This window comes from Pseudorasbora parva, chromosome 24 (assembly GCF_024679245.1).
Source record: "Pseudorasbora parva isolate DD20220531a chromosome 24, ASM2467924v1, whole genome shotgun sequence".
In the NCBI taxonomy this organism is placed as follows: Eukaryota; Metazoa; Chordata; class Actinopteri; order Cypriniformes; family Gobionidae; genus Pseudorasbora; species Pseudorasbora parva.
The window spans coordinates 11,151,465-11,176,793 of record NC_090195.1 but is presented as its reverse complement, the minus strand read 5'-3'; the positions used below and the strand labels follow the sequence as shown (position 1 = coordinate 11,176,793).

The 25,329-nt window shown below is 35.3% G+C and overlaps 1 protein-coding gene across 1 annotated transcript in view; it reads left to right on the top strand.

Moving 5' to 3' along the window:
* Positions 1 to 1,403: 1,403 nt before the first annotated feature.
* Positions 1,404 to 25,329, top strand: part of vipr2 (vasoactive intestinal peptide receptor 2) — a 36,808-nt gene continuing 12,882 nt past the window's right edge. The window contains exons 1-4 of the mRNA XM_067435104.1: positions 1,404 to 1,643; positions 10,983 to 11,085; positions 14,985 to 15,092; positions 20,039 to 20,133. Of these exons, the coding sequence (XP_067291205.1) occupies positions 1,551 to 1,643; positions 10,983 to 11,085; positions 14,985 to 15,092; positions 20,039 to 20,133 (399 nt within the window). The 5' untranslated portion in view covers positions 1,404 to 1,550. The remainder of the gene's footprint in view (positions 1,644 to 10,982; positions 11,086 to 14,984; positions 15,093 to 20,038; positions 20,134 to 25,329) is intronic.

Genomic DNA, 25,329 nt, shown 5'->3' with positions numbered 1-25,329 from the left:
TTAATGCTAAACTAATCAGCATTTGATGCACAATTGTTTGGCGCTACGATAATAATTAAACAAGTGAAAAGATCCCTCGCAACTTCCACTGCCTGTTAGAATCCAAGAAAGACTTCTTCACACGTACAGCTTGTTTTCACACTCATTTTCATGCTTGTTACCCGAATTTTCTTGCAGAGGCCTAATGAACTGTGCCTTTCACACCCAGATGTCAACATGTTGTTTAGTTTCATAGCATTGAGCTGAAAGTTTATATGGTTTATAGTCATAAGTCTAATTACATAAGTATAAGAGCACGGCCGTCCATAGGGCGGTGCAACTGTTGTGACCATATTGGGCCCCGTGCTTTAGGGGCCCCGCAGCAATTGTGAATTGCAATTGCCCTTCTTCCTCTAAATCACACTGGGCTCCGTCCCATGAGTGGTTTTGTATGTTGTTTTTAATTTACATTATTATGAATTCGGTCTTTATAAAAGGACATGTTATTTTTCATAAAGGTTAATTTGAGGCAAGTTGTAACTTGTGTAGCAACTCATATGTAACGGCAAATAATTGTAGTAAAATGTTTATTATATTATAATTTTCTCAAAATGTTGAGCTCATAAAGAAATTTTTTTACATTATGAGAAATGTATTACATTACAAACTCACTATAAACATTGACATATTGTCATTATTGTAAAATAGCTTTTAAAACATACAAAAATACTATAATGAGTTTATAATGTAATAAAATTTTGAGCTCATAATGAAATTTTGACGTATTTTTTTTTACATTTTGAGAAATGTATTATGTTTTGAGAAAATGATCACATTATGGACATTTTATTAAAATAATAGTGTAATATGTATCACATTATGTGCAGTTTTTACATCATGTGCAGTTATTACATTGTGAGTTTCTACACATGTGTTTAAAAACAATGGTTTGATATAGTTGTACCTTTTGCCATTTCGTCTTTAATTATACACATTTATTTGTTATTTAAATGTTTCTGAAAAGGCCATAAAGGTCGGTTCTATTGGGACAGCTTAAATTGGTGCATATTGACTCAAAAGCTCAACATGTGTTCAGTGACCCATAGGTTTTTCAATGGAAACGTTCGATCACTTTTTTAGCCAGTGATTTATAGGGTATGCATCTACACAGAGACTGACTTTCAAATCTAAACCTACTCTGAGAAAACTTCACTGGAGTAAAAAGTGTGACAACTAGCCCTATTTAGTCCATAATCGGCAAAATCACCTCAATTTGAGTGACCTCAAAGAATATAAACCCTCTTTGTTTGAAATGAATGCAAGGTAATATCTATCCAAGTGCTGGCAGTGTAAGATGTTCTGTTGATCTAGAGGAGGAGGAACAGAATCAACAGCCTCCCCTCACCAGGCGGGCGCACGCGCGCGCTCGCGCTCGCGTGCTCATCCATCCTACACTCTACACACGAATTTTGCGCGCTCAGAAGTGTTTTCATCGGACTCACAAGTGGCGTGTTTTCTTCTGTCCTCCAGCATGACTTCTCGCTCTTGATACTGACGACTGGCTGGAATTTATGCTAACGAGATATTATTTATGTAACAAGCAAGAAATGAACATGAACCTCCTGAACTGTTTTGCTCTTCTCTTAGTTTGGCACGCGCACTCGGTAAGTAACCGACCCGCACCTGTAATTTCTCAGCCTCAGGTGTGCGGGTTTCAACTGTCAAAATGTTGTTATAAGTAGCCTACTGTATTTCCGTAAATATGAGATTATAAGTGAAAAGTCCAAGCACAACAAATGCGAGTTTTTTTTATTGTTTGTTGCTGTGCTTGTGTAGCCTATTTTGGTTTCAAACCGAGTTCAAAACCCTTAACCATCACAATATGTCTTCCAAACTATCATATTTTAGCTATAGCTGCTAAGAAAACAACATTAAAACCACTTTAGCGTGTTACAAAGAACTATAACGATTATCAAAATTGTAACTAATCGGTTTTAGAGAAATACAATTTAAAAAAAAAACATTTGATGTCATTCATGTATTTTATAATAGATCTATATCATTAATGATTTGCATAAAACTATAAATATAACAAAATAATTGACAAACGTCATGAGAACAGTAGTTCAACCTCTTAATTTATATTTAAATTAAAAGGTTGAAATATTGTTCTCAGGGCATGTTTGTCAATTAGTCACTTATTTTGGTATATATTTATTCATGAATGACATTACATGAAATACAAATGGTAATGCCGTTAAAATGGTACAAATAAGCTTTGTCAACTTGCATATCAGCTTATGGTGGCCAAGCTGGTTTAAGAACATGATTGATGGTTTTGTTTGGTTCTAGGTAGTCTACCAGGTTGATATCAGACCTGTCAGCTGAGCCATCATTGAAATCTGCTTTGACTAACCAACCTTTCCACAAATGACAAGCTTTGACTGGATAGAAACCATGTCAAAGCCAGCTGAAGAATAACAAATGAAGACTTCAGATGCAAAAGCCTCTAAATCCATTTGAAGTTTTTCTTTAAAATAAGCATTTTTGTGAGGCTTCCATGTTTAGGTTTTTACCTAAGTACTAGTACTTCTGAATGGGCTGAGGCTGGGATTTAGTGGGTTTGAATGAAGGGTTTTTTTTTACGTATACTATATGCGGAGAGCATTCACTCAGTATTGTTATCTCATTTTTGACCAAAGTGGCTTTTAGAGGCTTTTGAACTTTTCAAATAGGCTAGCCTTTACACTTTTGCTGTTTCATGAATCATTTTGTGCTTCGTAATTGCTTTATTGGTGGTTTAAAGTTAGGCTATGATGTGACAACATCCCCCATTACAACATTCCCAGTTATTGGGACAAGAAGGACAATATGAGTTCAGTAAACAGTATTTTTTTCTTTCTTGGACCCCTCGATAAAAATATGAAATATTCCCCAACTAGTCAGTATAGTTTTCGTTTTTTTGTACGGTATATGTTTATAAAGTAGGCTATATACCTGAGAAATATTGACTTAAGTAAAACGTGTGAAGCCACATCCTCCTCTTAATACAATTTTTTTTTATTTGCAGAGTATGCCAGCTATTAGTGTTAAAAGGATAATTCACCCCAAAAATGTCTGTCATAATTCAATCACCCTTAAATTGTTCCAAACCTGTATGAGTTTTCTTCTTCCGCTGAACATAAAAGAAAATGTTTTAAAGAAAATGGGTAACCAAACAGTTATTGGCATTATGGAAGTCAATGGGACCCATCAACTGTTTGGTTACTTTGTGTTCAGCAGAACAAAAACATTTATACAAGTTTGGAACAGCTTGAAGGCGAGTAAATGATGGTTATACATTTTAATTTTTGGGTGAACTATCTCCTTAAAAGGGCTTCATTTCTATTGTATGTAGATTTGGTTTATTGATCTTCGCTTTGATTCAACCTTCAGGCCCTTAACCGGGTCATTTAGACCTTCAGCTTTCCTTTCTGCTTGTATGCACAGCTTTAAATTGAATTAAAATTTTAATTACTCTTTATAAATAATAACATAATATGCTAAAAAGAGAACATAACGCAATGCTTTGAAGAGAAGTGGGTCAGGGCTATTCTAGACAAGCTCTCTGTGGTGATTCAGGTGTTTCGCCCAAAGGGGTCTCACGAAAAGGTTCATCAGGGCACAAGCTACTTAATGTCTTGCTGTGGAGTATAAACCTGGTGGCTTGCAGACAAATAAAAACCTATATGCTTTTTTTTTTGGCCCAGCTACAATTATAAATGCTTTCCTCAAACATTTGTGCACGCAAAAGTGCTTTATAAGTACTTTCAACATTAGTCTTCTAATGCACTTTAACAGTTTTAAAGCCAGGGGATAAAACGGCACAAAGTTTAAACTTTGGATGCAGGTTCAAATTTGCTGCTATACACAAAATACCATGTGCACTAATATTCAAGATACATTGCCTCTAAGGCAATTTCTAAGAAAATTCATCTTGCTTTAAGGCTGTTTAGATACACTTCCGGAAAAGATATTGATCAAAAATAGGATTTTTTCCTCCCAGTTGTATTTTCTAAATACCAATGTCAAAGATAAAAAATAGTTTGGATATTGCAGGCGATGCACCATAAATAAACTTATATAAGCTATTGTTTACGAGGCCTGCTGTTAATCTCATTTTAAATAAGGCTAAGCTTATCTATTCAAAAGTCCATTTATCAGTTACTTATCTTGTAGATCACTGAGCATCTCTTTATGACCTTAATTAAAGTGCAACATTCTGGGTCCATATGGCTGCATCCCCAGAGGCACAGATACACACAATCTCAATATTAGTATATGCTGCAGAAATGTTCAATTATACCATATATACATCTGTGTAGTCTGCAGGGATTACCATACAATATGACTGTCCTTGATATGTCTTTGTCATGGATTAGTATTGAGAATGCACATAAACATAATTGTTTTGTGTGCTGCAATGTTTATATTGATACAAAATAGCATTTTTCTTGTTGTACTACTTTTTTAATTTGCAGCGATTTATAAAGCTCCTACAATATCTGACCCCAAAAGTCTCTAAAACTGGGTTTTCAATCTGTGGATCAAGAGGTATCTTCAGAAACTGAAGACATATTACACAGAGATCCCATCAAAGCTCTGAGAACAAGTTGTGTGTGGTTGTGCTCTATTAGAATCCAATCCCTGACCAATTACATACAGCAAGATTTAATGCCATTTTTATTTTTTCCGCTATTCCATGTCCTCCTGGGGTTTGATGGTGTTGTATTGTATTTATGTGACAGGCTTTTGTGGTTCTGAAAAATTTAGTAGCAGAAATAACTTTTTTTTTCTTTCAGTCTAAACCTGTGGCGGGTGAAAAATGACAATAAACTCGTTCTACTAAATACTTTTGAGAAATCATGAAAAAACTAGTCTAAAATCTGTTAAAAAAAAAAAAAAGAATTTACACATTATTTATGCTAGTAATAACACAGCTTTTGTGTGGATCACAACTGTTTAAACAAAGCAATAACATCTCAGAACGCTTTTGACCTTGAAATGCGTTTTTTATTCTCGTTAATTACTTTTTCGAACAACGCTTTATCCTCTAGTGTGAGAAATGGAAAGTTGGCTTACAAACTGATAACAGTTGCTTTTCACCGTAAACACGAGACCACACGTTCTCAGATAATCAGATGATGACATTTGCAAAGTTTCATGCTTTCCAGCTGACCCACTTCAGTTCAGTAAAAGACTGCCAGAATCCAACTCTTGCTGCTTAAATTATCTTGACTGTGTCAGAAGAGAAAGCACATAGTAGCACGGAAACAAATCATAGATGGTAAAGATGTTCATCATGTTTGGTTTAAACCACTTTTGCGCAACATTTCCGAGCTTTTTGTTCTCTAACCACCTGCAATATTCAACCAGATGCTATCTGTGCTGTGCTTTTTCATCATTTTCAGTGAAAATAAATGACCAGTGACTGTTTAATATGAATTTAATTTCCCCATAACCTTCAAATAAATCTGTAGTCCTAAAACAACTTATGGAAATGAGTTTGTGGTGGCATTTACTCCAGTGGGGTTTAAACATGAGCGAGCAGGAAAGTGTGTCACGCACAGCAGTACAGCAGGATGCAAAAGGACGTTGCAATATCAGTGAAATTACTGATTCTGAAATTGGAGATCACCTTTATTTAAAGATTTAAAAAAATGCACTATGGGAGTAGAAAATGCTGTGTATGATCTACTGACTAAAGAACACAGACACACTGAAAAAAAAGTGTTGGATTTACATTTTTTAATTGTGTACATCGGTCCCACGTGAATCCATTAAGTTAGACAAACATAATTTGTTTATGTAACTTCAACATCTTGGAATGAATATATTTTAAGTGACTCAATTAAGTAGTCTGAAATAGATTTGTAAATGGCTCTCTTCATGCATTCAAAATCATATATTCATTCATCCACTGCAGTTTCATATATTTTAATGTTACACAACTGAATTATAATACTGCACTAGCTAGTTCACTAAATTTTAGGTAGTAATAACACACATTCGCATCTCAAATGGTTGTTTTAGTCCACACCCTAATGCTCCATTCTTCTGCACAATGGTAACCCACTGTAATTTAAATTGTTCTAATAATTCTAACATAATTGAATAGTAAACACTATAAAACACAATCAAGTCTCCCCCTTTCTCATCTTGCTCAAAAATACATAAAATAACATAATTACATATAAAATAACAACATTTACTCTCTCTCGATTTAGCCATATACAAAGCATGCTGGGAACTAACAAGCTCCGCCCAGTTTCAGTTAATGCAACATAAATCATTCATGTAACACAACACACTTGGATTGAGTTTGACTTCAATTTGATTTATATTCAATTTAAGTGGATTGAACGCAATCAAATTACTTTAGGACAAAATGCATAGCAATTGTGTTGCTTTAGCTCATTTTAATTAAGCAATTTACACAAGCAGTAAAAATAATTTTTATTCAGTGCACAGTGTATAATTTTCATCCACCAAGAGAAGCACTCCTAGAAATGCATAGGTCAGCTGCACCCCCCCCCCCCAAACAAAACAAAACAAAACAAAACAAAACTGTCCACACCTTTTCAGCGCTAATTTGTCATGACTTTAATAAATCCTGACAGTAGTTTTTTTTTTTTTTTTTTTTTACAGTTTAACGGCCCTTACACTCTAAAAAGCACTGGATAAATATGGACAGAACACGTTGGGTTTATTTAACCCAGTATAATGGGTTGATTTAAAGGGATAGTTCACCCAAAAAGGAATATTTGATGATTATCTGTTTACCCCCTGGGCATCCAAGAAAAATTATATAAATACTGTTGGGTTTCTCACACAAACCGATCGTTTCGTGTCTTAAGACATCCAATGTGTCGCCACGAGCAGCTATGTTTAATATGGATTTGATATGGACGTTTTTTTTTACTCTCATAGCAGCTCTCATAGAAAACACCCCATTGTCATGCATTATACGAGCAACGGTGTGAGTTAAAAATCTTCATTTGTGTTCTACTGAAGAAACAAACACACCTACATCATGAATGCACTGGGTGCTGTAAGCAGATACACATCACATTTTCATTTTTGGGTGAACTATCACTTTAACCCAGCATAGTTAATTTATTTTTACTCTAATACTATAATACTTTAGTTTTTCTTTTACTTCAAGCATGAAATAATGTCTACAGATTAACTTAAATCCTCGAAACTTTTGAAATAGTCGACACAACCACTGTTTTGCATGATAACTCTTACTTAAAACTTAATTGTCGATCAAATTTTACACTATAGAATATTTAATACATAGTAAAAAAAAGAAAAAAGAAGTGATTCAAGTGTTATCGACCAGTCGACCACAGGATCTCATGCAGGATCTCATGATCTCATATTCAGCAGTGAACTTCTAAATTTATATTTTGTATCTTTTTTAATAAAATCATATAATTTTATCCAAGACAATTAAACAATGTACAGCACAATAATGAATTTATAGATCAAATAAAATGTACACACCTGTTTTTACAGAAGGCGTGTAGCAATTTGATGCAGCTGCACTGCTCTTTCCTGAAGGGGTGCAAAAGTCCCAAGATAAATAACTCAACCCAGGATCTGGAATACGCAAAAACTACCCAAACCCTGAAAAAATATACTCAGGATTTGGGTCAGATGATTTTTTAGAGTAGAGGCAAAAGTCAAATACACGTTTTTGTTTACTCTTTTTGGGAATAAATACAACATATAACATATAACATACTTAACATATAGCTATTAAGTATTAAGTATATTAAGTATACATATAGCTACATGTATTTTTTAAATTGTAATATATATTTCACAATAGGCTACTACTGTTTTACTGTATTTTTTTTTTAATCAAATACACATAGAGCAAAAATGTGAGAAGAAGTGAATGTGTCTATATAGAAATGAACTTAAACAGAAAAATATAAACTTGGAGTCTTGCTTGGCTTTTCAGATAAACATTGGTATTATTCACTTATGAACTCCGAAAAGTGTCATTTATCTGATTATCTAAAATATGAATCTCATTTTGACATTTTTGCATCTCCCTCACTTAGTTTAGAAAGCATCAATCTCAGGTGGAGCCGTTTTACATGTTTATTGCACCAGATGCTCCCCTTTTAACTACAAAGCCCCTATTCATTTTCCCAACAAATTATTTTCGAAAAACATGTCAATTCCCATGAAACAAAAGGATGAGTAAGATATGTGCCCTGCTGACCGGCTGCTTACGAGAGTGACAGCAGACTGTCGGGACTGATAGATGTGATGCACTTTTCTCACAAATGTCATTAAAATAAGATATGCAAATAGGACACTCTTGAAGCTCATTTGGATATTTTTAGTAACGCTGGGATGTTTGGATTCAGAGTTTTGGTTATCCACATCCATTCTCTCTTTATGGAAGCTGGAAAATCAGTGGGGAAAAAAGCAGTGAGAATGTCAAATCTGTTTTCGACTTGGCTGTAATTGCTCTCAGCCTGAGTTAATCTCAGCCAGCGTGCGTTTGCTCTGACAGTAATGATCCAGAATAATCCTGATACAATCACTCATATAATTAGCGTGTATGGCGATCGTTCTAGCTGTGATACAGAATGGAAAGCTCTGCTCAGCAGAGTACTCTCGTCGAAGATGTAGCTCAAGATTTTGAAAGAGATGAGCAATGACATAGTAAATGTTTAGGCTTATGTCCTGTTCTGATTCGAGCTGATTTGTCTCTGCTGTTCACGTGGAAAAACCTGAAGCCAAAGTGACTAAGAATTCACACGCAGCGGCAGCACAAACTTGTGTTTGTGGTTAAAACATTTGGTTTTAAATTTTTTCTTACACTCTTTGATGTCAAATTGTATATAAAAAATATTCTGATTTAAAATGTCTAAAATCATGTGCTTTCAGAATGATTTTGTAGATTTATAAAGTAAAAACGATCCATGGCTAAGCACCAACTGATGAGATCTTTAACCAAAGACATGTGACTCTGGTTAATTCCCTTGATATCATTACAGGTCTTATAATAGAGGATTTTTAGTCCATCCGTTGAACAGGCTTTGTGGCTGCTCTTTGATCACACTAGCTTTGAGTCCAACTGTGTTGATCAGTTATTTTGGATGATGTCCCCGGCAAGCCGTCTTACCCGAGTTAGCAATTCAGCACTACCTTCAGGTGACAAACCTCATGATGTTTATGTAGATTCCAATAAGCTGGCGGGTGCATGTCTATGCAACTATTGGTACTGACACCAGGGTTATTAAAACTAAAACCATACAAATAATTTTCAAAGAATGTTCAAAGAAATAAGCAATTTTAACCAGGACACAGACCTGGTGTCTGTGCGGCACCTGTCAATGACATCATATCCGCGTTACCCTCGAATTCTTGTTTTTTTATTTTGTAGAAACCATGGGAACACCAAATATGCTTTAATATTATGTTTTCATTAGACAGATGAGAAACAGTTTGAATACATTCATCGACAGAAAATGTCATGAAATAAAATTATTGTTAAATCTTGTTTTCTTGATTTACCGTGAGTACCATGTTTTACCATGGCTAATATTGATCTAGCTTACTGCAGTGTGCAACAAGTGTCTCACAGCCGCTGAGCAAACACACAGGGTAACATAACTTTTAACACACTCAAATAATGTATCTAAAATGATAAAACAGCACTGCGTTACCCCACATAGGCTACTCATGACCGGAAGAAGAAGAAACGGTCGTCATAATAAAATCTCTGAATGGTTGGGAGGGAGCTTGAAGAATAATTTTTTCACACATGAATCGGCACCTCTGAGTCCAGATCTTAAATTCATATAAGTCTTTGGGATGTGCTGGAGGAGACTTGACAGAGTGCTAGACTATTGCATCGTCAATACAACATCTTGACCAAAAAAGGATGCAACTCTTATTGGAAATAATTGTTGTGTGATGTTATTTCCATGAAGAGATGCATACATTTTTGTCAAGATTTTGAAAAAAGGAAAGCTACACATGCTATCAATTAGGATTAGAAGAACTTATGCCAAACATATAACATGCTAGAAACATAATAATCACTGCAATAATATGGCCAGATACTAACCAGCCATATAAGGCCAGATTCAAGAACAGCTGGCGCCAACGCATTTGGCGTTAAAAAAACACTGCCATGATTTAATAAAGAATGAAGAGTTAGCGCTAAAAAGGTGTGGATAGTTTATTTTTGCGGCTGATCTTATTGCATATGCGTTTGTGGGAGCTTCCCTGCTTTACTGAACAAAAGAGTATGTCTTAAACCAGACACTAACTGGTAGATTATGTATACTGGTCATTATGGAAATGATCCGGCTGCATCTGTGTTCTTTAATTTGCAAGCCATCAGTAGATCACACTAAAAATGTCCACTCCCATTGGCACTATTTTGGGATTGCGCTCTCACTAATTTACCCTGTTTAGTAAATCTGGTTCAATAATTTTTAAGCAATTGCCTATTTAAATCGAACTATCCCTTGTTTTTTATTCTTTTATATTATATTTATTTAATATGAATTTAGGCGTATTACTTTTAATATTTATATATTAATTGCAATAATTGTGATATATTTATAAAATATTTTGCCTTTCCATTTATTGTTTTTTGCTTCATTCATTTTTGACTGTTTAAAAAAATGTTGAAAAAACGAAAACTGGCTGTTTAATAGCAGGTTTCATTATGACGTCCATATTTTTATCCCTTAAGCTCAAATAAAAATTAATAAAAATTATATAGAAATATTAAAAATAATAATAAAAAAGGAAAAAAAAACAGTAAATTACACAAAAAACTTTAAAAGTAATATAACATTTAAAATGTCATATTAATCTCAATGAAACGAGAACAATGCTTACCGAGACATTTTTTCACTATTTCTTGAGTGGCAGTAGCATTAAGATCATATGGTTGATTTTCTTTCCTTTGCTCCCTGAAGGTCAGCGGGAGACATGCAAACTGTCACTTCCTGTATGAGCTGCAGATGGCCGAGAAGGAATGTTTGGGCATGCTGGCAAATGACTCTTCTCCGTACACCAAAGGTACGTTTATGTGTGCACACGCACGTTACATCATCTTCTAAATCCACTTACAGCATCTGTTGTGTACAGTATGTTGGATGGCAAGAAAGTGAAACTGCTTTTCAATAGTAGGCAAACATTGTAAGATGTATAGTGTTGTGTGTGTTTGTGTCATGTTCCCCACAAACATTACAGTGAAATGATTCTGAATGAGCTCTCGCCAAATTGTTTGTCCTACATAATCAGTTAACGTCTCATTGTTTTTCTGTTGGTGTGTAGCAATGCTCTGGCAGATGTAGAATCACATTTACTGTTTGGCTGATAGTGGTTGAGTTGCTTTTGGCTCCAGCTTTTAAGGTCAATGTTGAATGTGATGTTTATATATCGTCTGGATAGAGTGGTGCAGGGATGACATATTTTGTAGGCCAAAACCCGGAAACGAGTTCCAGTTCCACCGTCCTGAAGTCAATGGGTTTTTTGAATGAGTTTTTGGTTAAATACTTGAAAAAAGGTCTGTGGTGAACACATGCTCAAGATATTTTCATGTTTTATTCTATGACATAAAACACACCAGTAATAAAACACTCGCGATTTAAAAAAAAAATGCTTTAATGTGTTTTAAAAAGTTGGTTGCTAAAAAGTGGTTCAATGGGAATACAGTTAATTAGTGAGTGTAGGCTCACGCTGCTGAGACAGACGAAAGGCTTAAGGTGGTAAAATAAGTTTGTGGTATTACCAGTCTTGGTGGGGACGACGTTCTTGCATAATTTGCAGACGACATTGGTCTGACTACGGTCAGACTTATAAAATCCGAAAAAAATGCCATACTGGCGAGCTGACTTGTTTTTCTGATTTATCAACAAATTCCTTGCTCGCTCATTTTCCACGTATCACTCCACACTGGTTTTGTAACTAAACCAAACATGGTACTGTTACATGATTGGCTGTTAGCGTGTCACTCCCTATGTTGCTAGGTCACTAGAGAGTGAGTGAGTTTGTTCATGTAACCAAACTTGCTTCGCAACCTTTGGTTTCTTCCAACCAAGAAAATGTTTATTTTATTTTTTTATCGAAAACATTTTTTTACTGATATCGATTACGTGTCTATCGTGATACATTATTTACGTTATCGCCCAGCCCTAATCCCTGCTTAACTCTATTGGAAATAATCCACATTTCCCTGTAAATAACTTTGTCTCACAATTGTGACTATTTCTTATTTATTACTTTTATTTATTCTTAACTTCTAATCTCACAGAGAGAACCCACGAGAGTGATGTGAAATCTTATGGGAATGATTGCATCTCTCAGTTCATAAGCAATTGTATCATTAGCAATTGGTTCTCAGTTCCATGTTCAGACCACCAGCCCTCAGTTTCAGCAGGTTTTTCCAAGTCGAAGGGGAGGGGCAAATCATGTCCCCTGCCCACAATTCTTCCAACTAAAGTCAGTGCAGATCGGTTTAGAATCCCATGCCACCCATTCCGCCCATGCCTCCCATTCCACCCATTCCTCCAGCTGGCGCGTCCTCCTCCTCTTTTGGTAGCTCAGTGACAACGGCCATGCAACAGCAGTGATGCAACACCTGCGGCATCTAGCAATGCCGTCCACACAACATTTGTGGGGTTAATAATGCCTTTCGTCTTTTTTAATGTTTTTGAAAGAATTCTCATATACTCAGTAAGGCTGCATTTAAAAAAAAAAATATTTTAACATAATCTATTTCTATGATACTGTATCAAAGCTGAATTTCAGCTTTTATCATTACATCATTACTCGTTTTCAATGTCACATCTCACATGGTCCATCAGAAATCATTATAATATGTTGATTTGCTGCTCAAGAAAGAGTTATTATTATTAATGTTGAAAACAGCTACTTAATGTGTTTGTGGAAACACTGATAATCTTTTTCCAGGATTTTTTGATGAATAGAAATGTCAAAAGAACAATATTTATATGAAATAGAAATGTATTGTAAGTTGTAACATTGTGAATGTCTTTACTTTTGATTATTTTAATGCATCCTTGGTGAATTAAAAAGTATTCATTTCTTTAAATAAAAATCGTACTGACCCCGAATGTTTTTTATGTTTATATACTAAACACACTAGCCAAAATTGGATGGGGTAACAGATGATATATATCTTTCTTTTTTTATTGGAACAGAGATACTCATAGTTTTATGATGAGAGCTCTCAGATTCCACTTTGAAGCTTTAAACAACCGAGATGTTTTAGTGATGACTTAGTTTTACTGATGCCTGTGTTTCAAAGTGCCTTCAAATATTTTCTTCTGCATTTTCCCACTCTGGTCATTGGCCATAATCATACAACCCGCGATCAATAACCACCAGGGACCATTTTTGGCTTTTGTTTATTTATGTGGCAATTCTAATGTTAAACAACTACATTTTAATCGCTGTAATCAATGTGCAATCATAGACAATCTTTTCTTTATTGTTTTGCATGGTTCTACATGCTTTGCATCCACTTAAGAACAAAATCCAAAGTGTGGGAACAGCTCTGCTTTGCTTGGGTTTGCCTTTATGACAGCTGTATGGTGTCCATCAATGGACAGATGTTCCAATTAATGGTAATTATTTGGCAATAAATACACAGGTCTTGACCATTCGAATGGGTGAAATGAGTGACAAGTCCCTCTGGAGATGACTGCACAAAAAAAAAGCGGTTTGGGACACTTAATGTATTCCACATTTCTGATGGTTCATAAAAGGCCATAGTGGACTGAGAGCTGACCAATCAGAAGCAATGTTTACTGTGTCTTAAACAATGTTTGGTGAGTGAGATGTTTTCTCTTAGTTTGGATTCCTTATTTTCCCTCAGAACCGACCAGCTGTTTCAGAGAAGATGCAGCTGTTTAAAGCAATGGTTCCTAAAAATGAAAATTCTCTCATTATTTACTCGCCGGTTCCAAATCTGAATGACTGACTTTCTTCTATGGAGCACAAAAGCTTCTTTTTTTTTGTTTGCTTACACACAATACTGTTTTATTCAGCAATGATGCATTCAATTGATTAAAGTAACATTGGTAGTGTATTGTTTCAAATAAATCCTGCTCTTTTGAACATTCTCTTCATCAAAGAATCCTGAAAAAATGTATTGTGATTTACTCAAAAATATTAAGCAGAAAAACTTTTCAACATTTATAATAATAAGAAATCTTATTGTGGTTTTCCATATACAGGATGGGCAATTGGTCTCACATTTTCCAAATTGACAAGACACGGCATAAAACTGTTATAACACTTGTTAATATAACGCTTACATTTTATTTCAAGTGCTATATAGTTCTCCGCAGATTAAAGAAAGTCACACGGATTTGCAACAATTGAGGGCGAATAAATGATGACAGAATTTCATCTTTTTTAGGTGAAATATCCCCCTTTGCCGTGCTGTTTCGAGTGTTTCGAGTGTCAGATGAAGATGGATGGGGGTGTAATGTCATTGTCAAACCTCTTTGACCATCTTTCTATTTATATCCAGACCTTCACAAAACACTCATCTGACCATAGATGCTGGAATGTGTCTCATCCCTTTTGCCTGGTTTAAGAGATTCAATGACTTTCTCCTTTTTTTCCTTTTTTTTTGGTTGTACTGTAGCACCTTTACTGCTAGATGAAAGGCAAACTCAAGGCATGTTCCAGGCAGTGTTTGTAGTATGTTAGGATAAAACATAAAACCTGTTGAGATGCACTTAACACACAAAAGACTCTCAAGAACATTGGTAAATGAATGGGGATCTTATCTTAACCTGAATTGAACACATGTCAACTTTCTCATGTGCAGTGCTGCAGTAACTTTTGTTGAAAGTTCTGCTATTTCAGCATATTTTGAATGCGTTTTGAGTTTCCATATGCTTTGAGCTTTTATTTTGTTTTCTATGTCTATGTCCTTACAGGTTGCAGGGGGCTATGGGACAGTATTTCCTGCTGGCACCATGCTGACATCGGAGAGGTGGTCGTCAATACCTGCCCTGTTGTTCTAAAAAATTTGTTCACCAGAGATGGTAATTTTTACTTTAATATTTTCAAACTGTCGTTTAGCCATTTTAACATGATGCTGAGATCCAAAATTGTCTAATACAGATAATTGAAAAAAAAGTAGTGGTTGTTACAAGGTCAGAACCACATTTGGAGAACCACTAGACACCCTTTTGAAGATACCTCATATATCCCATTATGCCTTAAGGAACTTGCCTTTTTAAAAACGTTTCCTTTTGGGGCAACGTAAGGAATGTTGACAATGTTTCGAGAACTTGTAGTATCCATTTTGTGAGATTCACAGAGAAGTGCCTGGATTTTCTCCAGTGTTTTTCTCCATTGTTTCATATAGCAATCTAAACAGGTTTTCCAATGGGATTAAGCTGTAAACCTCTATTCTGAACCATCATTTTTTGAAGTTCATAGAGTCAGTTTAGCGTTTTGTACACAAAGCAGATAATGACAATATGAAACTGCTATTTTCATTTTGAAGGCGAGCTTTTTGTAAATGAATAGAGTGAATTGTGTTGATGTGATTGTGAGTGTGAGTAAATTAATGAGTAAGGGAGTAAACTGAAGGCTGGAGTGAGTGAATCATGTCTTTCCCCTTCTGCTCGGACATGCTCATTGACCCGTGGACCTGAGCCGAGGGCACAGAACCAGCACACTCGTTCCTCCCCACAGAGAAGTGGCCTGTCATGCTCCAGAGTGTGGGAGTACGTACAGCCTTTATTCCCCAATCAGTCTATTTCCAGCCCTTGTGTACTTTCTAACCTGCTGGCACAGAGAGGTCATGCAGGAACACATGAACACATGGTGCTGCTGATATCCACAGAGCTAAGGAGTCAAATTAGCTCAGAACACCTGGAAACACATGACATGTGGTTTTATAGCACACGATTTTCATTTCCAATCAAGCTTTCTAATGTATGGCTGAACTTTTCACAGATGAATCACTGTCATCATCATCAGCATCATTTATGCTCCATTAGCTGTTACCCCAGATATTATCAGCTTTTTTCCCCCTACAAACTAGCTTTCACAAAAGCAACGCATTGCACTTTCTCAACCAGAGGGATATATTTTCAATCATTCGACAGGGGTTAATGGATTGTAAGTGGTAGAGCAGATATATATTTATCACCCACTTTCATTGTATGAGGTAGATTCAGGTGCCGGGGGTTGTGTGGGGCAGTAAATGGTTCATCCTGCTATTTCTCTTGCTCGATGCTATAATTTTTAATCATGTTTTACACCTTCATTATTTTATATACATTTTGCACATTAATAAAATACATTCATGTTTCATGAGATTTAGAAATCATGAGATAATCACAATCATTTTACAGTTAAAGACAAATGAGCTCATTTTGTGGGAAAAATATTAATTTACATAAAGAGAGAGATTAACTGTAAGAAATTAATAAGTAAATTAATACCTTTATTTGCAAAATGTATTTGTCACATTTAGCTTTACCTTAACACTGAAGGTTTTACAGCAATACTGTCTATAAAATGGTTTTAGAGCAACAGATTGTGAAATCACCATTTATAAACAAATGTTTCTAATTTATATTATTACATTTATTTATATATAATTATTAGTGCAATTGCACCCACTCTTTACTCTATAAATCTTAAAGGTAAAAAAGTGTATTATTCTCCTGCACGAGCCATTTGATCAAAAATCCACAAAAATTATATTGTGAAATATTACTGCAATTTAAAATAACTGTTTTCTTTTTTAATTGTAATTTGGTATGAATGTGTACATGTGTGCACATAATTATATCCACAAGGCGTTTGCAAAAAAAAAGAATTAAAAAGCCCCTGTGTTACATTGTAGTACACCTGTCATTTGTACAGTAGCCTTTTGGAGAACGTACTAAATTACTCCACATGTAGCATTCTTCCTGTCTTTGTTGCTAATGTCGTCTTAGATGTGTGGGTTTTGGACTGATGTGCCATGCACGGAATGGAAAGTAGCTGTCTGTCAGGCTTTTGCCACCACAAAGCTCTGCGCCTTTACATTTGTGTCCCTGAATGGCAGTTAGGAAGCAGCAAAGCAGTCCCGCTTTGTGCTCCCGCAAAGCACTTACACTCATGGAAAAAAATACATGTTTGATTACCCTTCTGACAATTTCATTTCAAGATAAGAGCTCACATGATGACGTAAATTAGCGGATCTCTTTGAATTGGATGAATAAGGTGGACCAGGTTTTATAAAGATGGGTTAGTTAGCACCTTTATAAAGCCTGAATCTGTCTGTTTGTACAGACAGGCCCTTTTGTTAGGCTTGTGTGTGTGTGTGTGTGTGTGTGTGTGTGTGTGTGTGTGTGTGTGTGTGTGTGTGTGTGTGTGTGTGTGTGTGTGTGTGTGTGTGTGTGTGTGTGTGTGTGTGTGTGTGTGTGTTTGAGTGCCTGTATGCACACGTGTATGTTCTGATGTGCATGGCTGGATGCGTGTGAGCATGTGTGGGTGTGTATTTGGGGGATTTGTTTCAGACTGGACACGGACAAAAATAAATCTCATTGTTGATACATGTCAGTAGAGTTTACATTCTCTCTCTCTCTCGCAAAGTGCTCTGCAGTGATGTAGTTGTGCTTTCCCGCATATTCGGCCCCATGAAATGCCATTAAACATTCATTCTGCTTTCCTCTCAGTGCTAAAATATACATATAACATACGCATGTCACAAAGATCACAAGTTGTTTCACTTGAAGTGTTACATACTATTGATGTTAGTAAATATACAGTATTAAATAGTTGCCTTTTGTAGGTCAATGACTGAGAGAGTCAATGTCTGTAGTGAGGAAGAAGAGTCCATTAAATTCGGAATCAAAGCTGATGTAATTTTTTTACGGATCTCTTGAAAAATAGATTGAATACTTGAATTCATTTTTTTAAAAACAAAGCAAAAAATAGCTTCCAAATTAAATAATGTTTAGAAATTATGCATGCTAAAAATACGAATGCACATAGGTATGTATATGCTATTTTGGGAATATTGTTGGACATATAAAATGTTTAAGATTTTTGTGACAAATAAGATTAAACGTAATAACAAACTGATTTAATTTTACAGGATTTTCAGGTAAATCAACCTACATATTGTAGTCTCTGCATATTCAGCTGCGATAGAATAAAGTATTTTAACATGCACCCTTTTTAAAGTATTTTATTCTGTTGGTCTTCATTCTATCCAGTGCTATTTTTAAACCAGATGTTCTAAAATGTATCTTTCAGCCTACTTATTTTCTTGTACAGTGGTCTGTTGGGTGTAATATTATTTGGTTGATGGGTAAATGTACACTTTGTTAGCCTGCCAGCTGCTCTTCTCCAGGTGTAATGGTTGTCATTGATGTAGTGCAACGTGTAGGAGGCTGTTTTCGCTACTGAGAGGATTAACAAGCCTACACGCAGACACTTTAGTGCATGAAACACAAAAATACTGTATTTATACTTCACACTCAGCCTCTTAGCCTTGACTGAATGCATCAGTGATGTGCAAACCATTATCACTGGTGCCATATGGATTTACAAGCATAATGAGGGAGTGCAACCCATGCTGGAAATGTAAAGGTAATTGCACCTATAAGGAATTTCATAGTCATTTCACTCTGTTTTCAAAAGGAAAAAATAGAAGAAGTATAATAGTTTTTAGGATCAGTAAGATTACTTGCATGCAGTGTTATCCTCATTACATTTAAGCACATTCAACCCCCTTGGTCTCATTATCAAAACACTAATACAAGTTAATATTCTCAAAAACAAAACTCAAGTAGTTATATAGTAATATAGTAGTAATTATAAAAATAAGTATATTAATAAAAGTATTCTTCTTGGTAATGTTTTTTTTTACTGCTGATTTTAATTAAAGTTGTTATATACAACTGAGAAATTGAAATCTTCTGTAACATTTTAAATGTCTTTTCTGTCACTTTTGATCAATTTAAAGCCATAATATGTAAATTTTCGCATCTAGAGGTGTAGCTTGATGACACCTTGATTTTGAGCTTTTATCACTTCTGGTCATGAGTATGCGCAGTGCTGTTTTATCATTTTAGATACAATTATTTGAGCGTGATGAAAGCTATGTTATAATGCTACTCTGTTTTCACTCGACAGCTGCCGTGAGACGCTTGTTGCTCACTGCAGTAAGCTAGATCGATATTAGGCATGGTAAAACATGGTACTCGCGGTAACTCAAGAAAACAAGATTTTAAACAATAAGACTAACTCTGCTGAGCTGTATAACAATGATTCGTTTTTTGTCAATGAATGAATTCAAACAGTTCCTCATCTGTCTAATAAAACACAATATATTAAAGTGCCTTTGGTGTTTCAATGGTTTCTACAAAATAAAACTGGAAATCGAGGGTAACGCTGGTATGATGTTATTGATAGGCGACGCACAGACACTGGTTAAAATTGCTTATTTCTCTGAATTTAAACATTCTTATGTAAGTACAGAAGTCAACAAAATATATAACATTACTCTAGGGGTTTCTGGAAATTTTAATCCAAAAATCTTACATATTGTGCTTTTAATGCATTCTTGTTGAACAAAAGAATGAATCTTACTGATCCCAAACTTTTAAATGTGTGTGCAATATTTGTGGATTAAATAGTAAGGGAAATAATTGTAAAAAACGAATTGAGAGAATCCATTTAATTATCATGAAAACTATGATAAAAATGGTAGTGGTACTAAATGTAATCCTTGTTTCTTTATGCAAAATATTGTGATTTTTATTTTTAAACATTTCTTGGCAAGCTATGTTGAGCTTCACTCTATTCTTGAACAATTTATTTGATCAGCTTATTGTTATGTTTAGTTTTCTCTGGTATCTCTGCTCTTTCTGTGAGGCGGTACCTACCCGAACACTCACTAATGCTTGTTGCCAGACTAAATTGCCATTAATCAGTCTGATAAATTGTCTGTTAACGAAGGGATGTCTGTTTGTTCTAGGGATCATTAGCAGGAACTGCACTAGCGAAGGCTGGTCCGACGTGTATCCCAGCGTAGACACTGTTTGCTCTGAGCCCGCCACGAATGTAGACAAGGTGAGTGACTGCAGTCAGATCTTTTCCAGAATTACTTTACAGACAATTGTCTTGAAAACAGATGCCATCAGAATGGGACTTTTGATTGTACACAGTATTTAGGATCATTGCGCTAACCGTCCTGAAGGAGCTACGCATGAATGGCAGCGGTAAAGGAAGATATTTTGTCTGAAAGGGACTGTTGTTCCTTCTCCACATGTGCTACAACAACAGAAAAATCACTGTGTGTGGACACTGAGGACATTTCAGGACCCTGAACCTTTTAGTGCCTGAATCTATGCCAGCTGGGACTACCTTTGGGGCAGAGACAGTGTTTGTGTGCATTTGGAAATGCAAGTGCGTACATGAATGCATGTGTGTGTTCATGCGTGTGTCTGACAGTCGTGGAAAGCGCTAGTTTTAAAAGAAAGCGAGCAGCTGGCTCAAGTGTATTTTCATGGGCTTTCAACCAAATTGCTCTCAGTATTATATTTCTTCCACGGATCCCGAATTTGGAGACAAATGATTTTAGATGTGTTTGAAGTTGAAAAGAGTGCCAGAAAGCCCAAAAAAAGAAGACATGATAAAAGAATCAGAGCAGAGAAGTGCTTTTGTTCTTTTATGGCAGCAGAATTTAAAATAAAAATAAAAAATAAATGTCCAGTAACATGTAGCATTTCTCACAATAACACTAGATTCTCACAGTCCATTTAATAGCTTGTCGTGAAACAGCAGTCGCCTGTGAAATTTACAGTTTCATCCTGTGATTGTACTTTAGAAATATGAATAATCATGAGTTAGTGGAATGGAGAGAATCTCTGCAGGAAGTGAACCATGGCAATGTCAGTGTTAGACAGACTGCAAGAGCAGAGGAGTGAACTGAATCATTTAGAGTTCCATAAGTTTTTCAATCATTTGTTCTGCAAGTATTCTGGTTAAATGTATTTTTATAGAGTTGTATTAATTCACATATAGGGTCCATTATTAACACTCACCAAGTACCATGGGTAATTAAAAAATTGTCCAATAACTTAAAGGAACTTTGACACGTAAAATGTGATAAAATTATTTAATCCAATTGTCAGAATTACCGGCAGACCCCTACTGATGTAAGTTATTTATTCAAATCAAATCAAATAATAATAAAAAATCTGCCAAAGCTTCCTAAAACATTTTCTCCAGAACTTAATGAAGTAACATAAGCACAGTGTTCCTCAAATTAAAAATATCCACTAAATTGAAAATATTATGAATAAAACAGATAAATAATATTGTTACTATAAAAAAATTACACATTAAAAAATGCAACAACAAAAAAAAGATTTTTGTAATGTTTCTGAAATTATTTCACTTATGCTCACACAAATGCAGTAGAACAGCAATAGTGTGAAGTATTTTTAAATGTAAAATAACTATTTGAATATATTTAATAATGATTCCTGTGATGACAGCTGGATTTCCAGCATTATTACTCCAGTCCTGTGTCACATAATCATTCTGAAATGCTGATTTGCTGCTCAAGAACCATTTCCTATTCTTATCAATGTTAAAAACATTGCTTAATATTTCTATTGACACCCTGATACGCTTTTTTCAGGATCCTCTGATGAATAAAAAAGTTCAAAAGAACAACATCTATTTGACCTTTAGTCAAAATGTGCATCATGATGAGTTTTTAACTTGTACCCATGAGCCTTTTTCTCCTTAAGGTTTGTAGCATCAATAAGTCTTTATGGGATTGTTTATCAAATAAATGCTCTTAATAGATCTGTGCTATATATTGTGCTATATATTCCAGGTGTAGGGAGCCTTGGGAATGCAAGGAACGATTGGAACTTTGGGAACCTTAGATTAAGTCATTGTATGTTGGAGGCCATATGGAGAAACTGTCATTTTGACAAAAAGAAAATGTCTCCAACATAATCCGATGAAACCTCCCCTGCATTCTAACTTAACAAGCCGTCTGAGGGAAAGAAGAGCATTTAACACAAAGAAACAATTAAGGATTTAAATGCAAATGTTAAGTATCTTATAAGTTATTATGACAAATAAATGTCCTATTAAGTTTTAAAATGTCCAGATTAACATAAGTCAGTTGGCAAGAGTGAAAGTTCAGCCAAAGCATTTTGAATGTAAGAATGTACAATTTAATAAATTATGATGCTAAAATGTCTAGTCTTAGTTATAAACCAAATTGGGAGAAATACCGTGTTTCAGAAAATAAATACTTGAAGATGACAGGGCTCAAATATGCTTTAACTGGAGAAAGTTGAAACGAAATCCGCTTTTATTAGAGGGATTTACTATAAAATTCTCAACACACGTGTTGTGTGTTTTATATTGCTTTACTCTGTCATGACTGTGTGGTTCTGAGTGTTTTTGGACAAGCGTCGTCTCCCGCAGCGAGGGCAAACGCCTCTTATGGCTGGATAATCAGCCCTCTGAAGCGCAGTGAGTTGTCAGTGCGACTTGAGGTGATGCCAAGGATCAGAGCAGACATGCTGACACAACGGCCTGCTCTGATTGGCTACATGTTGAAAGGAGATGCACGCAGTGACTAAAGCAGCCTTGAAATGGTGCAAATCAGCCTGTCTGAGGCTATAGACACAAAAAGAGGATGATCCAGCATAGAAATGGGATTTTATTAGAACCTGTTTGACATCTAAGCAATGATTTGCTTCAAGCACACGATAGACTGAATTAGAAATGGGTTTCTGCAACAACAACAAAAAGCTTACACAGTAAAAAAAAGAGAAAAAAAGTAATTGCAACCCCCCCCCCCTTAATTGCAACTTAGTTTCTCATAATCACCTTTTAAATTTTTTTGTTTACTTATATACACTAAGTTTGGGGTCAGTAAGATTTTATTAATGTTTTTCTCACCAAGGCTGCATTTATTTGATCATAAACACAGTAAAAACAGTAATATTTGTTAATTGTTTATGGTTTGAATATATTTTAAAATGTAATTTATTCTTTTGGTGACAGCTGAATTTTCAGCATCATTACTCTATTCTTCAGTGTCACATGATCCGTCAGAAATCATTTTAATATGCTGATTTGTTGCTCAAGAAGCATTACTTATTATAGTTCTTTTACCCCCCCCCCATCTTTGATTAAAAAGTTCCCAAGAACAACATTTATTTGGAAGTTTGTTTTTGTTGCAACAGCGTAAAAGTTTTTACTGTTGATTTTGATCAATTTAATGCATCCTTTATACCAAGTCTCATAGTGTTAGTCAATATTTTTTTGCACAAAAACATGATATTTTTCCACCTTTTTCTAAACAGGATGTTTTGGCTGCTGCACCTTTAACGCTCTGTGAATGAGCTCCGTTATCATTGACTAACCTCATTCATGTAATAAACACCCTCATTTATCAGAGTGGGCCAAACAATCATTTTCATTTCAAAAGAGTTAGGGAAATCCTGTTTTTTTGTACTTGTGTATTGTTCTTTAATGATTAGAGAGGCAGTACATCTCCCTAGAAATGTTTTCCATCACAACTATTGTCAGTGGACTTTTGACCCAGAATTCAGCAAGTGCTCCGCAGTAAGATGGTTGACAGCGGTGTGGTTTGGGATGGTGCCCAGTTGACTCAACTCGTTTGAGCGATGAGGGGACAGTTCGCTGTTTTTTTATTCTGATCCTGTGTCGGGGGAAATGAAACATTAAAGCAATTTCCTGAAGGGTAGAGAAACAGTAGCAGAGGGCACATTCCCATCCTCTCAGAGTTCTCTCGTGGAAATTAGGAGAGAGGACTGAAGTCATCCTCCTAAGGCATTAGTAAGAACACTGATCGACCTTGAGTCAAACCTGTCTGAAACCTGATTTCTTGAGCCCCATACTGCTTCGCTTCAAAGAAGTCCTGCCCTGGGCCACTTCAAAGAAATTAAAACAAGCCCAATGACGAATTAAATCAGACATTGATCTTCTAACCTTGGGGTATTGATTCTCTTTAAAAATACACCTGATATTCGTTTTAGGGTTCACTGCAAGTGCTATTGCCGGGCAGATGGACCAGTTTGTCTTTCGCACTTAAATTAGTACATTAGAGTTTAGGTTATATTCAAATGAAATCATTTACTTATCACTTCAGAGAAACAGAGGCTTAGAATAGCTTCTGGCTTTGATTTGTTGTGTATACTTTCTGTTTCACTTTTAGTGTCATTAGTGACCCAGATTATGGATCTTTAACTGCTGCAATAGTATAAAACACTCCTGATATTTTAAAAACAATTATAAGAGAATAAAATAAAACATTACATTACCAATGTGGTAATCCTTTTTGGAACTTGGAAAGGTTCAATTTGAGCAGATTTTTTTTTTTTTTTTTACCATCATCACTGGTCTGAGCTCATTTCCCCAGTACATTCAGCATCTGGCTATCTATAATTTTCAATGTCTGCAAAATCAATATTTTGATCACTTGCAGCTGATTCACCGGATCCAGCATCAGTGACGGTAATATTTAATTGCGATAAAACTGCTGAAAATCGCTGAGTTTTGCTAATGCTACTGTGTATTTGTTTGTTTTATGCCTGTGGTAATAAAGTGAAATATCACGTCATCATAGTGTATTAGACATCGCCACCTTGAGGAATAAAGGTGAATCTCATCAGAGATTCAATTATTGTTGCACAGACAAAAATGCTTATACTATTACATACCTCGGGTCATTAGTGACCCTATACACTTTTTAGACATTTTTTTAAATTTAGAAAACAGACATTTATTTTATAATTTTATTTTTGTTTTCTTGTTATATTGTTGAAAATAAATAGATTGAGGAATACTAAGTAAGTTAATGTCTAAATTTAAAGAATGAATGAAGGGGAGGGTAGTGAATGATGTCCCGGGTCAATAAAGATCTGAGGTATGCGTTTAAGGGTTAATTACAGTGATGATTTTGATTTATTTATTAATGTCTGTTTTCAAACTGGTTTTTCAAACATCATCTGCCACTGATCAGAAATTCAGATTATCCCGCCCCTGAAACTCATGTCATTGGTTAAGACAGCATGTCAGATTAAATTTCACAGAACACTGTTTGATAGTGCACATTTCGAGATAATCAACCTAATATTTTAACATAAAAAATAGACTACACACTGTCTAGATAACACTCACCTTTTCATAAGCCTCTTGCTGCATGTTGAGGTCCAAGTGCCATATTAGTGTCACTTTTAATCTGAAGTTCTCCAGAAGTTTTCCATG